General features: G+C 39.8%; 1 protein-coding gene across 3 annotated transcripts in view; it reads left to right on the forward strand.

Annotated features, from left to right (window-relative positions):
- Positions 1–15,039, forward strand: part of ntrk3b (neurotrophic tyrosine kinase, receptor, type 3b) — a 256,972-nt gene that overhangs the window by 29,799 nt on the left and 212,134 nt on the right. For all 3 annotated transcript variants that reach the window (XM_049602116.1, XM_049602125.1, XM_049602134.1), the window contains exons 2-3: positions 9,906–9,980; positions 14,966–15,037. In XM_049602116.1, coding sequence (XP_049458073.1) covers positions 9,906–9,980; positions 14,966–15,037 — 147 coding nt within the window. The remainder of the gene's footprint in view (positions 1–9,905; positions 9,981–14,965; positions 15,038–15,039) is intronic.

Consider the following 15,039-nt stretch of genomic DNA (forward strand, 5'->3'; position numbering starts at 1 on the left):
CCGTCTCACTTCACAGCTAGCTAATAGCTAACTTAGCATGTGCATTGGGACTTCTGCTTCTGGCCCAAGGAGCAAAGGGGGCTGATTGTGAACTGATGTGTAGGTATGGTGGGCGAGTCATGTAGCTGGTGGGGGTGTCACACAGGTGTAGTTATACTACTCGGCAGCTTTTCCACAGGAAACAACATGGCAGCAGATAAGTGAGATAAAATGTGTTTCTGAAACATTTTAGGTGAGAGATAGGGAATGCAGTAACATAATCTTTCTTCATATTTTACTAGCAGTGCTGTTAGATCAGTCTTTTAGCCTTCATTTTTACAGTTCAGAAAACAATACGGTGCCCACTTCCTGTTTATAAATTCTCGCATAACAACTCAACACTGCACTAAAATATATTCTGAAGACATTTTATTAAAGAAAGTGTAGGTAAGATTTCACTTTGGTGGGCGTAATATATTTTTAAATTACCATAGAGCTGAGGTTGGCACAGGTTACCATGGTTATGCCTCTTCACCTGGCAAGGAGGCTGTCAGGATATGGGGCATGTAGTGTGTGATCTTGGATGCAGCGATGGATTCCTTTCACCACTTCAATCTCGATATGCACAGCACCTGCTGTTAGGGTGCACTTGCAAGGCATGCTTCACCACACTTCTCTCGTAAATCTTCTCTTTGTCCATGTAGCTGTATGAACATGGGGCAGGGCGGGGCTCCAACAACCCTCTCTGGAGAAAAAAAGGTGAAAAAAAAAGTACACCATACACCCCAGTTGGCTTTGTATATTAATACTGTTGGAGGCCATTTTATAAATCAGATTGTGACCAACAGATGGAAGGCGGATATAATTTCATAGGCTCATACATTAGGAGGGAAGCCTGTACATCTGTCTGCCGGTGTGTGTGATTGCATTTGCATAGAGGTAGCAGCCGCGGGTTTGTCTCAGTGAGTGAAACTGGAGAGATCGAAATACTTGATTCCTATTTACAAGCTTTGAATGCCAAATGTCCCTTATGATTGGTTTGGGGGATGACTTGTTCCAGCCTACCAGTTGCAGTAAATGTTGAGGGAAATAGCTTCCTTTTCCTGTTTTTCATCATCGCTACTTCCTCTGTGTCCTTTTAATGTGTCTCCCAGCTCCATCTTTACAATGCAGCTTGCAAACACTTATGAGTCAAGCAACAAAACAAAAAACAAACAAGCAACAACAACAAAAAAAACAGGTTATCTGATTGATGTTAGGCGTGTGCTTTAATCTAGAGGAGTGCTACTTCACCTCCGCATCCCCACTCTGAAGTGTTTGGGCTGTGGAAGACTGCTGCTCTGCCTCTGAAAACAGAGAGGGAGGCAGAATGTAGATCAATATCCCAGAAACACACCAGAGACATTCTATTTTATTAAACATTTTCCCATTAAAGCGGTGGTGCGAGCGTTGTAGATCATCCCAACAAAGTCGTAAATCACAGACAGACAGCGGTATTGGAAACAATGGGCAGAATCAGAGGAGATTACCAAGAAACAGAAGATATTTGGTGTTTGCACCACTGGGAGCCTCATGTATCTTGTTCTTATATTACTACACATTTCAGCTGAGGGATCAGTTTAGTGATAGTGTAACATCAAAATCACATCATGTACATCACAACACAACATACTTCTTCATTTCCCATGTATGACTCTCTAGCTAACCACATGTTTCTAATCTTATTCAAGACTGACTGAAGTTGCAAACCTGGCTTTCTAACTGAGCAGATGTTTGGAGTAAAGGGAAGTGTCTTGCTAAAGGTCTCCAAAGATACAGAAGATCATCAATGACTAAACCACGATGTGAACCCAAAGCAGATTTAAAGATGTACTGATTAATTATTCAAGTCAACAATGGATTAAGTGGCTACATGTAATGTGAAAGGGGATACCTGTAGTGACGTGACAAAAACAAAACACTGAGAATTGCCACCTGACTTTGAATAAGCTACCTGCCCAGAGCCAAATAGTAGACAGACAAATAGCTGGTGCACAAAGTGGAACATTTGGTCAAAACAATCCAGATATTTTCCTCACAATTTGGTTGAACTTAAAGGCGAGTAAATACTGGGCTTAAGGCCTTTGCACACAAAGTCTGACTTTTTGGTCCAAAATTGTTGCAGATTTAAAAACCTCTTGATATATCGTTAATGTTTACACACCAACTCTGAAACTGTTGCCCATCATTCACATTTTGAGAACAGGTTTGGTGTTCTTCATTTTTTTGCATCCGTGTGTGTGTGTGTGTGTGTGTGTGTGTGTGTGTGTGTGTGTGTGTGTGTGTGTCTTTACCTGACATATTGCCAGCTGCTGTTCAGGGTCAGTTGAGTCACAGAAATTTGTAGTCTTCTTTTTAATGTGTGATTCTCATATTGCTAGCAGCCATCAAACCAGACCACTGACCTCTTGAAATAGTCATCTGGAAGTGACTGGAATAATTTTGCAGCCCTTTTGTCAGCAGGTAAAACATTCCTTGCATGGACGCCTTCTTAGGATTGGATGGACCCAGGTAGACAGTCCAGGTGGAGATGTGAAACACATTGGCTAAAATACAATCTCGGAACCCATAGGCTATTGTCGACAACGAGTGAGCTTGAATTTTTTTTTTTTTTTTTTTTAATTTATCGGCATTCCTACAGAGATATCTGTTAATAGAGACTAGTCTGAAATGACTGGTCAATGGAGAGGAAGTCTTGGCTCAGATATCTATTGGCTGCACTGGATTGGCCCAAAATATTGTCCCTCGTCCCTAAAGCATTATCGTCACCAGACCAATAGCTGATGTGTTTAGAGATTGGTGTTAACATACAAATAGCCAAAGTGAGAGAATGCACATAGACAGCACTGAGCAAGAAAGTCCTACTGTTTGCCTAGAAATATGAAGTCCTCCAATGTAAGTCTTCTTGCGGTCCCTCAAACCCTGAATCGCACATGACTGCTCACAACTATTCAGTGCTCGCTTAATAGTTCAGTCACTAATAAACTTCCATGCATCAACTGCAGTTGCAAAAAAGACAGAAAATAGCCTCCAAATGACTTTTATTTCAGAGCTATCTGTTTGTGATGTTTGAATTTATATCTTTCTATTCTTTCAAGTTCTGCCTTTGTACTTGTTGTTTTCACCTATTAAGACATGAAAAACTGTCTTTTTTCTGGTGCTCGTATTCACAGGAGCTCAGAACAAGCAGGTAGGGGTTCAGTGTGTTGCCCAGGGCCGCTTCAACACAACAGATGGCTGTTGCTGGGATCGAATCTGTTACTGTTTGGTTCCAGGGTGTTCTCCTCAAGCACTGAACCACCCTGCCACCCAGTTCAGATTGTACTTTGTTGGAGGCCATTTTCTAAAGCAGATGGAAGGTGGCTGCAATTTCATAGGCTTTTATGTTAGAGAGCAAGCCAGTAGATCTGCCTGTACAATTTGTCCTGATAGTATCCTGCTCATTTCCTCCGTTCCTGCCAGTTATTAATCAAGTCCTGTCATGGAAGATTTATTTAGAAAGCCCTTCAAGAAATCTGAATTGTTATGAAATACCGTACAGAGAACAAATAATTTGAGACAGATAAGGGAGAAGAGGCAGAAATAAGAGAGACAGACTTTCATTCTGTTCGTGTTGCCAAGAGAAAAAAAAAACGCTCATCCCCTTTTCTCCATCGCTCAAATCTCTTTTCTTCTGTGTAATATTCATTTTGACAAAGCAGCAATTTAAAATTATTGTACTGTCTAAATCACTGTAAGTCTAGATGAGAGTGTCTTCTTCAATGGCCTGAAATGTAAAATGTTAGCATCTCCATTACCTTTGGAATAATGTTGATTTTTATTTTTGTACCATTTTATTTGTGCATCCTCCTAGGACGTGGGAATAACAGGACAGAGATTGAATGGCCCTGTATAATCATAGCATCTTTGTTATTCATATCCATCTTTTCACAGCAGTCTTATCCACATGCATATTCAATGTGCCGCGGACAATCAGAGGTTCTGAGCAGACAACATGCTCAGGTCCGCAGGGAGGTTGTTCTCTGCTTCCTCTGTTCCTGTTTGTTGACAGCAGCTTGATGAAAATGGGGATGGTGCTAAATTTTATCACAGGGCATAAAGCGGAGCTGCAAATGAAAACATTTTGTGCTCACATAAATTAGACTTTTTTTTCATATCACAATATTGCGTCAGTATCTAGTATACAATATTATTGAAATTATGTCCCATTGATGCGAGCCTGTCATATTGCCTTGTGTATTTAATTACTGTACATGCCAAAAAAAAGCTGTTTCCCAATGAGGATAGAAACAGTATAAAACCGTCAACTATTGCATCAAGTTAGCCTGAACAATGTGAATAGAAACAACTGCTGAGATCTGAGCGAGGTTCAGTGCACACCAGCTCTTTAGATATGATAGAAGACTGTTCAGCTGTTTCTTATTTGCCAATCATTTTTGGGACTCTGGGCTCAGACTCTTTGACTTTAGTTTTGTATCCATTTCTCTATGTAATGAAATTTTCGGCAGTATTAGAATCAAAGAAATTTACTTTTTTGTGACTTAAAAGTTCTGTATGTGACATTCAGAGCATTTGTTTAGCAGAAAATGACTATTTGCTATTTAAAGACATATTGAAATAATGGCTCCTGAGCAGAGAATGAAGTCAAGTTAATACCTGTGTGTGTTGTATTCAGAGCTTCTCTGCCTGTTGTGGTACCGCACCGACATGTTATTGCACGTGTATATTGTAGCGTACTTATACAATGGTCACTATCAGTATCAGTTACCACTGATACTATGATGGCGTAATCTGAGAAGGGTAGCACCCATCTTCCAAGTCCCCCCTGGTTAACACCATTAGCTCTGTTAGCACTGTTGCAGTTGTTTTATTAAGATATTTTGGTGGGGCTTTTTGGCTTTATTTGCTAATTTGCTAGGACAGATATAGCGTGACAGGGGTAGAGAGATGGGGGATGACATGCAGCAAAGGACCAGAGGAATCGAATCCACAGCTGCTGTGGCACAGACATAGCCTTTTTACATGGAGCACCTGCTCTACCAGGTGAGCTAGTGGGTGCCCCACTGTTGCCGCTGTTTAGCAGTGTTTATGGAGTTGGCACTGTTAGCTGTTAGCTGCCAGCTCAGCCAACTCCATGTCAAGAACCATGTCCAGAGAACCCATATGTTCTGAGTTTTTAAAGGAACAGCGTGTAAGATTTAGGGGGATTTAGTGGCACCTAGTGGTGAGGACTGCAGATTGCAACCAGCTGAAAATTCTCCAGGATAGAATTCCTTCAGTGTTTTTTGTTCAGAAGATTTTCACCGGGAGCCAAATTATCCGCAGAGGTCTCATTCTCTCTAACTCAAACGGTCCAGGTGATTAAAACTAGTAAAAAAAAAAAAAAGAATAAAGCAGTTTCTCGTTACAAATTAGTGTTTGTTCACTGCTGTTCGGCAGGTCGCAGACAGGCCGCCAGCCCAGCACCTGCTGATTTATGCTCACCTTTTTTCCCTGAGGACTTAATGTGTGCTCACCTCATTTTCAGAGTATCACATGATTCTCTGAAAATCAATAACAAACAAGGCCTTGCTTTCATCTCAGTTGTCAGATTTTTTGCCTGAAACTGCAAAACTGAAAAACTGTAAAAACTCTCTAATGCTAAATATCTTGCCTCCTTGGTCCCAAGATCAATTGATTCATCAATCTGGGGCAGAGGGTCCATGACACTGAGGAAATGGAAAGTGGCTGCCTGGATGTTTCATTTCACAAGCTGAGATCCAAGAGGGATGACTGAAGATTTTTGCATTAGGGACTATTATTCAATTATTCAGTAAAAGAGTTTTGTTTTTGTTTTGTTTTTTATTAGCTTATTTTGCTGGTTTTTAGTATTTACTCAGCTGCTACTGTTTAACATTTTTTCGAGTACTTTTATTTTGAAATGTCTGTAATAGGGGTGCAACATCCTTTAGAGGTTTGCCAAACATGTGTCCAGTCCTGATTGGATAATTGGTACAGATTCAGCCATATTGTGGTGTTTGTATAAGCTGCATGTTTTCAGATTCTGTAAAGCAGCCTGATGAAGGCTCCCTGCCAAAATGTGTTGGTTAAATGAGATGCAGACTCTTTCAGTAAGTCAGCTCTTCTCGCTGTTGCTGTTATTTTCTTTCTTTTCTGTGACTTGAGCCTGATTTAATTTACATGTGAGACAAACATTAATGTTTCCTCAGAGCTGCTAGGGCTACAATTACGTTGTTTGAATTGATGCAAAATTGATTCTGAATATTAAAGTAAATTGTTTGAAGCCACAGACATTTCAAACATTTGTCACTTCACCCACTGTTAAAGGCACAGGCAGTGAAAGATTGGGTTTATTGACTGCATATTTCAAACAGCTGACCTCTCTTCTGAAGTTTTTAAGTGCATTGTCTGCAAATTGCCCACCTCAAAATGTCAAAACACTATAGGCCTAACCTAAATGATTTGGGCTTTAACTTGTGAGATTTTGATCAGTGTAACCTCACCCATGTTTCTGGTCTTTGAGCACATGAGACCCCAGTGTATGGACTTTCTCCCCAGTCCCCGGGGTAACACAACAGTACTGTGAGTAAGCAAAGCCTTCCGAGGGGAATCTGTCATGTCTGCTTGCAGGTCACATTAATGACTCAGCTCCCTGCCTTCAGAATCAGCTGCCTTCAGTTCAACACTAATCTCAACATCAGCAGTGTTACTCTGCTGGCATGAAGCAGTTCCAGCCACCACACATTTTTAAGCCACACTTTCACATTCCTGCCTGCAAACACACATTTAGCTTTTATGTGGCAGTCAGCTTTAATGCCTTGATTGTCCGTATGATTGTTTCTGTGAGTAAGTGACTGTCTGCTGTATGAGTGGGCTTATGTAACACTGGTAATACTGGCAGCGTTTATTAGTACCCAGTTGCTAATGTCCCTAAATGCTAGCATTTCATTTTACTATTGATATTTTACAGTGCATACTTAAAAGTTGGATACCTTTGTGTTTTTGTAGCTCAGCTGGCTTGTTTTAATTCTAATAACCACGTTTACATGTCGCACAGTACTTCATGTGTCTTGGGCAGATCAGATCAGTTTGACGATTAAATGATCTGTGTGAGTGAAAGAGCAACGTGGACGAGAGCCTAATTTATAAAAGTGATTCATCCATTAATTTGTGTTTAAGTTCTGGTTAGTTGTTAGCTAGCTAACTGTTATTGCTAACAGTTAACTGTTGTAGACACTTGGAAATAACAAACATAAATGGCACTAAAACGGATAGCAAAGTCAGTGGTAAACAGAGCGCATTTGGTTTACAAGATGACGTCACAAGCAATTGTGAACCAGTATGGTGCTAAAGTAGTATGAAAGCAGACCAGTGGGGGGTGGGGCAGACAAACCTGGTTTGTCAAACAAACAATGGCAAGAACCAGACAGGAGATCCAAACACTTTATTTGCTCTCAGTAGTTTTAATCATGCCACATGTTGATCCAACAGAGATCTTCGTCAGGCATTTTGAAGTCACCATCACAAAGCAACTTTAAGGTCTTAATATTGCTTGTTCTGCTTTGTGATGGTGAGTACAAAATGCCTGACGAAGATCTGTTAGATTGAAACATTGCACAAATAAAACTACTAGGGGCTTTTAACCCTGTGAAACCTGAGCAAATTAGCTTGGTTTCTTTCAAAAACATGGGTAGAAGGCAATGAGCAACGAAAGAAGAAATGACCCAAAAATTATCATGAAATTAGTAGACAGAGGGAAAAAAAGTAAAGTTAAGAACAAACAAAAAAACAGGGAAAAATGATCTTAAAAATTACAAATAATTTTAAATATGCAATAACAACAATTATTAATATAGTTTTTCCCCTAGCTTTTTAGAAATAATTTTCAAAATCTATTTTTTACCAAGTTGCTCCCTTCTTCCCCATATTTTTGAAAGAAGATGCACCATTGCTCAATGTTCAAAGATACTTGTGAAAGGTATCTGAAAGCAGCAGGAGAAAAGTGATATCGCTCTAGGTTTTAAAGGGTTCATGCAGTTAGCTTAGGTAAGTTTTTTTTTTTTTTTAATCCAGCACGTGAAAAAGTTTTTCGGATGCCAAGCCCCCCACCCTGCTTGTCAAGCAAACAAACTCAATTTAAAAACCATAGACTGTCTAAAAATAATGGACGTGGTCATTTTGGAGGCTTGAATTTGGCACTTTGGCTAAAGCTATCTTGGAAAAGCTGGAGCTAGGGAGGAGCGAAGGGTGGATCCAACTCATAGACTATGGTGATGCTCCTGATTATGCATAACTTTAAGCCAGGTGACTTATATAAAAATTCCCCCCTGTACAGTTGACATGAAGGTGAAAATAAGCTACAAAGAACAAAACTGTGTTTTGTACCAGGCTGTAAACATGATTATCGCCACTTTCTAAAGTTGGGCATTTAAACATGAGCGTCTATAGGGATTGACTACTTTTGGAGCCAGCCTCTGGTGGCCATTCAAGGAGCTGCAGTTTTTGGTACTTGTGTGTTTGCTTCAGTTTCCAGCCAGAGAAGTTTCCACTTAATAACAACAGTCTTAGTCACAGGTTTACGTTCACAATGTCCAAAACCATTTGGCACATTAAAGCACAATGTCCTGTGACTCAGCTCACATTACAATCTGAATTGCTGGTAATCTGGATTTAATCTAAATTTTACGACTCATTTACTGGATAAACGACCTGAAACAGTGTCACTCATGTTCTCTTATTGCTAACTACCTCCACCTGCCAGCCTTCATAAAAAAAATTGGCAGCCTAGTAGCCAACAATAAAGTCATGCAAGGCAAGGTTTTACCGGTGCTGGTTACATTTGGCAGACCTGTGTTCTCCTCCCCACCAAAGCAGGTGATGCACCCCCGGAGCTCAGTGCTCAAATAAACAGAATGTCTCAGAAGCCGGCTCATCATTGTACACCAGATGCACAAGAGCCAAAAGATATGCTACAGGAGCAAGTTTGCCAAAACCAATTGCAGGAATGTTATTTTCCTGCTGTTGTCATAAAATACAAACTGCTATCTGATTGCAGAGCCCATACTGAACGATGAAATGTCAGTGCAATTCAAATCTCAGGTTTAGGCTGCAAGACTGGTATGTGTTTCTGTGTCTATGGATGAGTATGTATGTATGTATGTGTCTCTACTATATCTGTGCTGCAGCAAACAGCCAATCAGCTGTCATGCTGCCAAGTATAAACATCTATGTGTATCCCTGATTGATGTGTTCATAGTCCTAATTTGAAATTTGACATTTAGGATGAAGTTCCCTTTAGCGTTTAATGATATTTTCCCCTTTCCAAAACAAAGCAATGAAGCCTTTGCCAGGTCTACTGTTACATCTTCTCATTTCCCCGGCTTAATTGAAACCGGTGCGCCCTATGTGTGTTGCCTATTTCCTTTCCCCAACCATAACAAACAAATCATTTACAAATGCTCTTTGTCCTGGAGCTAATTTAAAGACGCCAGCTTCACCTCTTTTATCCCGTCACATAGAGAGAGTTTTTCCCTGGCAGTGTAGTGATAGTATTAGACAAAGTAAAGTCATCTGCAGTATTTATTGGGTCGGCCCCCCCTCACACCCCCCCCCCCTTCCCATAGATTAAGCTTCAGAAGCCGCCTCTTGGCAATTAAATCTATCAGAGGGCAGCAGAGAGCGCTCTGTCAGAACTGTTCCAATAATTGCAATTTAAATGAATATGGATTTAAAAACGTTGACAACACAAAGTCAGTTGTTGGGCAACTTGGGACTGACAAAAAAAAAAAAAAGAAGGTTTTCTCCCGTCATATCTCCCGGATTGTTTTCCTTTCTCCTCAAACGAACAGGAACCTCTCATTTACTATTCTCTTTCTCTCTGTTTACAGACACATAGAGAACTGGACGGGATTGCAGACTCTGAGAGACGTCGATATGGAGCTCTACACTGGACTACAGAGACTGTGAGTGTTGATGCTGTTATCTGGAGGGGGAGTGAGGGCAGACCTATGATAGAGACACTTCACTGTATTTCACTCCTGCTGTGTTGCAGATGTGGGAAAAGGACAGTGGAACCTGTACCGCTGTTAATCCCTATTTTCCATCAGGTCGCCTGCCTGCTTGATGCAGAGAGGCCACTGGTTTTCTCCTATATGAGAGCAGTAATTCAGCTCAGAGTACAAGTGGCTGCAGCTGTGGCGTCACCGGCGAGGCATTGGGATTTAATGTCCGATACTTCTCTGAATGTGACACAATCCCGGCTAATTCTCAGAGGAGATGACATGGTGTTAGTCAGGGTGTGTAGAGAGAAGAGAGAGTGAAGGGTGTGTTTCTGATCCTAACACAAGCCGATGTTTAAACAGGCTTTTAATTCTCGACAGTCACACGCCGGTGGAACATCCCCTTCGCTTTGCTTAGCCACTGATCAAATAATGCTAAAAAGCAGCAGGGAAAATTGAATTAGAGGTCCCTGCTGTAGCGTTGTGATTTTTTTTTTTTAATTCTCATCTTCACTTCTTAAAGCAATGTTCCTCTCCCTTTCCTGCTTTGCTACCCTACGCTATGAGGCCACATCCTTTACATTCCGCTCACCCTGCCACTACTCCCTCAGCCGCTGCCTCCCGACCTCCTCCTCCTCTTGATTTCTTTCTCCCTCTCTGCAGAGAACCGTATTCTCCTTTGCCCTCCAAAGTCAGAGCTGGCCTCTCCCCTGATCCCCTTGATCCCTCATCAGGGAGGCCAAGTGCAATATCTCCACTACTAAATTAGCATTTTTCTCATTACCACCACCTCTCTCCTGCTGCCTTGTCTGGGGACAGTGGCTCCTCCCCGGCTGGAGTCGGTTACTTTCCCATGGATGGCTGTTACCTTGTTTGATGCTTCCTTGTGGGCCTGTTAGCAGTATGGAGAGATGAGTGAGGAAAAAGTCACTTTAGAATACCTTTCACCTGGATTTTAATTTGACCTCATTCATCTTTACTTGAATCAAATGAAAAAGTATGCATAATTAAAGTAAACACTGATATCATCTGACTGTATGCTTCATCTCTTAAAAAAACGAAACTGACTGCATTCCTCAACAGCTCATTATTATATCCTTCCACAAAAGATTATCCTCGCTTTTCTACAATGTTGTTGCACTCATAGTTGTTGGACAGCGATGGAGCTCTGACACAGAAGAATAAAATATGTCAGACTTTGGATTAGGGTTGGATGGAGAAAATCAAACATTGCTATATTTTTGAACAAATAAGTATAACGATATTTTGACGGTACTGGAGGGTTGACTATTGGTGCTTTTACAAAACATTTAAGGCTCATTTATACTCCCTTCACGTACGAAAATAAATGTGTCTTCCTTTATGATGGCACAGTTATAGCCAATAGATGGCACTAAAGGGCATAGTCAAATGTTTTACACAACAACAAACAAGGCGACGGTGGAGGAGGTTGTAATATTGTACCTTTTAACAGAGGCAGCCTAGTAGATGGCAGCTTTATATGTGGACATTATATACATCCCGACATGTGGATGGAAAATTATTTTCAATATATTACCATTTCGTTACGTTCCGCCATCTATATAAACCTTTATTTAATCAGGTAAGTCCTGTTGAGATCGAGATCTCATTTTCAAGAGAGACCTAAATACATAAATGAAGGCATAAAACAACCAATTAAAAAGTACAATGCAATATAATATAATAATGAGCCAGTTAAAACAAGTTAAAAAAAAAAAAAGGTCACCGTTAACATCCATCAGGTATTTCACTAGATTTCTGAATTAACCAATTGGAATTAGACTATCAAGCTTCAAAGTACACTACAATTCATTCCAGGTGTATGGTGTCAAAGAATCTTAAAGCAGTCTTTCCCAAATCAGTGTTAGTTCTAGGAACCTGCAGTAATAACCAGTCCTGCGAACGTGTGGTATGTGTTACGTGTGACGTCAAATATGAAGGCAATTTTTGCAATGTTTTGTCCCCTATGAATAAATAACAACAAATGCTTCTAATAGAAAAAGAAGGCCAACCCACTTTTTTAAAGAAAACAATGATGAGTGTCATAGCTGTCCCCGGTTATAGATCTAAGAGCTGAATGGTAAACAGCATTAAAGGGCATAAGAGTGGACACTGCGGCACGGAGATAAATTACATCACTATAGTCTAGCACTCACAGAAAGATTGCTTCCACAATCTTCTTTCTTAAAGATATAGGAAAACATGACTTCTTTCTGTATAAAAAAAATAGGCTTAATTTGCATTTCTTGTTAGTGCATCAATATATGGTTTGAAAGTGAATTTGTCATCAGTCCAGATGCCTAAATATTTATAATGTGGAACTTGTTCGATGACTGTACCATTTAGAGTGCAGATTTGGAGAGTTCTGTGGTTAATGTGTTTGGCTCTGGGGGACAGCATACATTTTGTTTTGTTGCCATTTAATACAAGTTTGAGATTTATAAGTGCATTTTGCAGAGCATGCAAGAATGCTGCCGGTTTTCAGTAGCCGAATTTACAGAGTCAGCCTAACAATATAAAATAGTGTCATCGGCATAAAAGTTGACATTACAGTTTTGCAGAGACAAAGCTATATCATTTATACAGTGTATAGCACTGGTACTAACACTGAACCTTGTGGGACACTTTTGTCCCAATTGTAATTGTTGAACCATCTAATGGCTTGTGAATCAGATTCAATATTTGATAGTCTTTGCAGGAGAAGGGAATGATTAACTGTATCATAGGCTTTTGATAAATCACTAAAGAGAGCAACATAGTGCTTCCTATTATCTACAGCTGTCACAAAAAAAATATTAAAAATAAGGAGGTAGCAGCGTCTTTGCTTAAATACCTTTGTCATGGTCGTATCTTGCTTGAAATACACTACATTGCTTCCACGATCTCCAGTGGTACTGCTCCGTTTCGTCTGTATCCTTAAACTTTTGGGAAATGTGCACACACACATATGGACAAAATAAATGTAGACTTCGGACAGAGGGCTCTGTCTGTCACTGTCTCTGTTTCTAACGTTGATCTTAAATCAGTCCTTACACTACTATTTAATAAATAATCATCACTAATGTGGATATAATGAATACGTGGGTAAAGACAAATAAAGGTCTGATAAGTTAAGAAAATTACATCACTTACTGATATGCAGACTTTAAAACCAGGAAAAGACAACACTTAAAATGTTAAAATAAATCTCAGGTGATATCAAGATATTGATATGATATGAATTTATTGCCCAGCTTTACTTTGGATACACAGAAAATACAACGGATAAGTACCTCATACAGCCCCACTTCAAAAAAATACTATAAACTATAAATAGAAAAATATAGAATATAACTGGACTCATCCCTGCTACTTTGGTGCATAATTGTGCTAAGATATGTGCCTTTACTTTAGTTGGTTGCCAATTGGCATTTACCACAATTTTGGTATTGCGTGTTCAAGTAGATTTTTACCTTGTTTTTTTTATCTAATTTCTATCTGGCAAAGATAAAATGATAAAAAAACTGAATATTCTAAGAAGAGGAGAAGAACAGGCAGTGTGTCCAATTTTTCAAGGTAGTACAAAAACACTCTTTAAGGAAGAAAAAAAAAACAAGTTTTGGTTAAGTGCTGTGGCCTTTTAGTTGGGTCTTTGTGTGACTTGGAAAACTAAATGACAAAGGCAAAAAGTTGCTCTTTTGTTCCTGCTCCTTTAGTCAAATGTACTTTGGTCCGCCTCCCAAAACTTTCAGAGTTGTCTAAGACTCCACATTAAATGCAGCAAACATCAAATCACTGCTGTTTACAGAGATGATTGTGTTCAATATAATTGTCATTACTGCTGGGAGGATAATAACCAAAGCTCAACAGTCATCTCTGAACATTGCTATGCAAATTTCGACGGAGTGAAATGACAGTGAAGTTATTGTTTGTAATATTTCTGGGGAACCCATCAGAAGATTTCCAAGGGCCCCAAAACCTCTGAAGGACCCTTGAAGGTCCCAGAGCCCCACTTTGGGAACTTTCGGGTGATGAAACGTGATGTCCCTGTCAAACACCACAGAGGCATGATCAGACTTCTAGAAGGTAATTGGCATCAACAGCTGGGTATAATTAGCACACTGCGTTATGAGGCGCTCGCTGATGATGTCAATGACTTCTTTTGGAGACAGACATCTGTGATTACAAGATTAGAAGTCATTACCATTGTAGCCCAGAACAGTGGTTTCCAAACTGGGTCGCTGGGAATTCCAGGACTCCTTTAGAGGATTCCATGGGGTCCCCCAGCAAAATGAGGATTAGTTTAATTTCACAGTTATTTCACTCCATACAAGTTAACACAATGTATAAATGTGTTGGAATGCATGTTCTAATCAGAGGTTCCACTCACTTTACAGTAAAGACACACAAGTTCACAAATCTTTCATCAAGTGGTGGTTCAAAGTGAATTTCCATTTCAGTGCCAGCTCCGCAGGGTGTACACATGCAGATTGAAGTTGAAATAATTGGAATAGACATGGACTTGTTAGAGTGGACGGCTGCAGCAGAGACTAAAAGATGTAAAAATATCTGGAAATGCACTTTGAGAGCACAAGTTTTTTTCATTTAAATTTGCAGATTTATTCAAATGCCAAAATATTTTCAAACTGGAAAAGACAAAAACATTAACAAACTTGGACACAAATGGTGAAAGAAATCTTGAGAGGGTTCTAAAAAACAAAAGCAAAAAAGAGCAAAGAGGCTCAAGCGCAAGAAAGGATAAGCAAGCAGGAATAAATAAAAAGACAAAAGAAAAAAAAAATCAAAATGGCCTTGATGCATGATGATCACAGCAGTGAGGTTCTGTGTGTATGCATGTGCCCACGCCAGGAAGAAAAGAAATGTCTATGTGTTGTGGTTATTTATTTTTTACAGTTTCATCTGTATTTTATCTTTTTTTTCCATTTCAGAACTATCATGAATTGCAACCTGAGGGTGATCCAGGCTCGAGCATTCGCTCAGAACCCACACCTACGCTACATGT

Source organism: Epinephelus fuscoguttatus, linkage group LG2 (assembly GCF_011397635.1).
Source record: "Epinephelus fuscoguttatus linkage group LG2, E.fuscoguttatus.final_Chr_v1".
Taxonomy (NCBI): Eukaryota; Metazoa; Chordata; class Actinopteri; order Perciformes; family Serranidae; genus Epinephelus; species Epinephelus fuscoguttatus.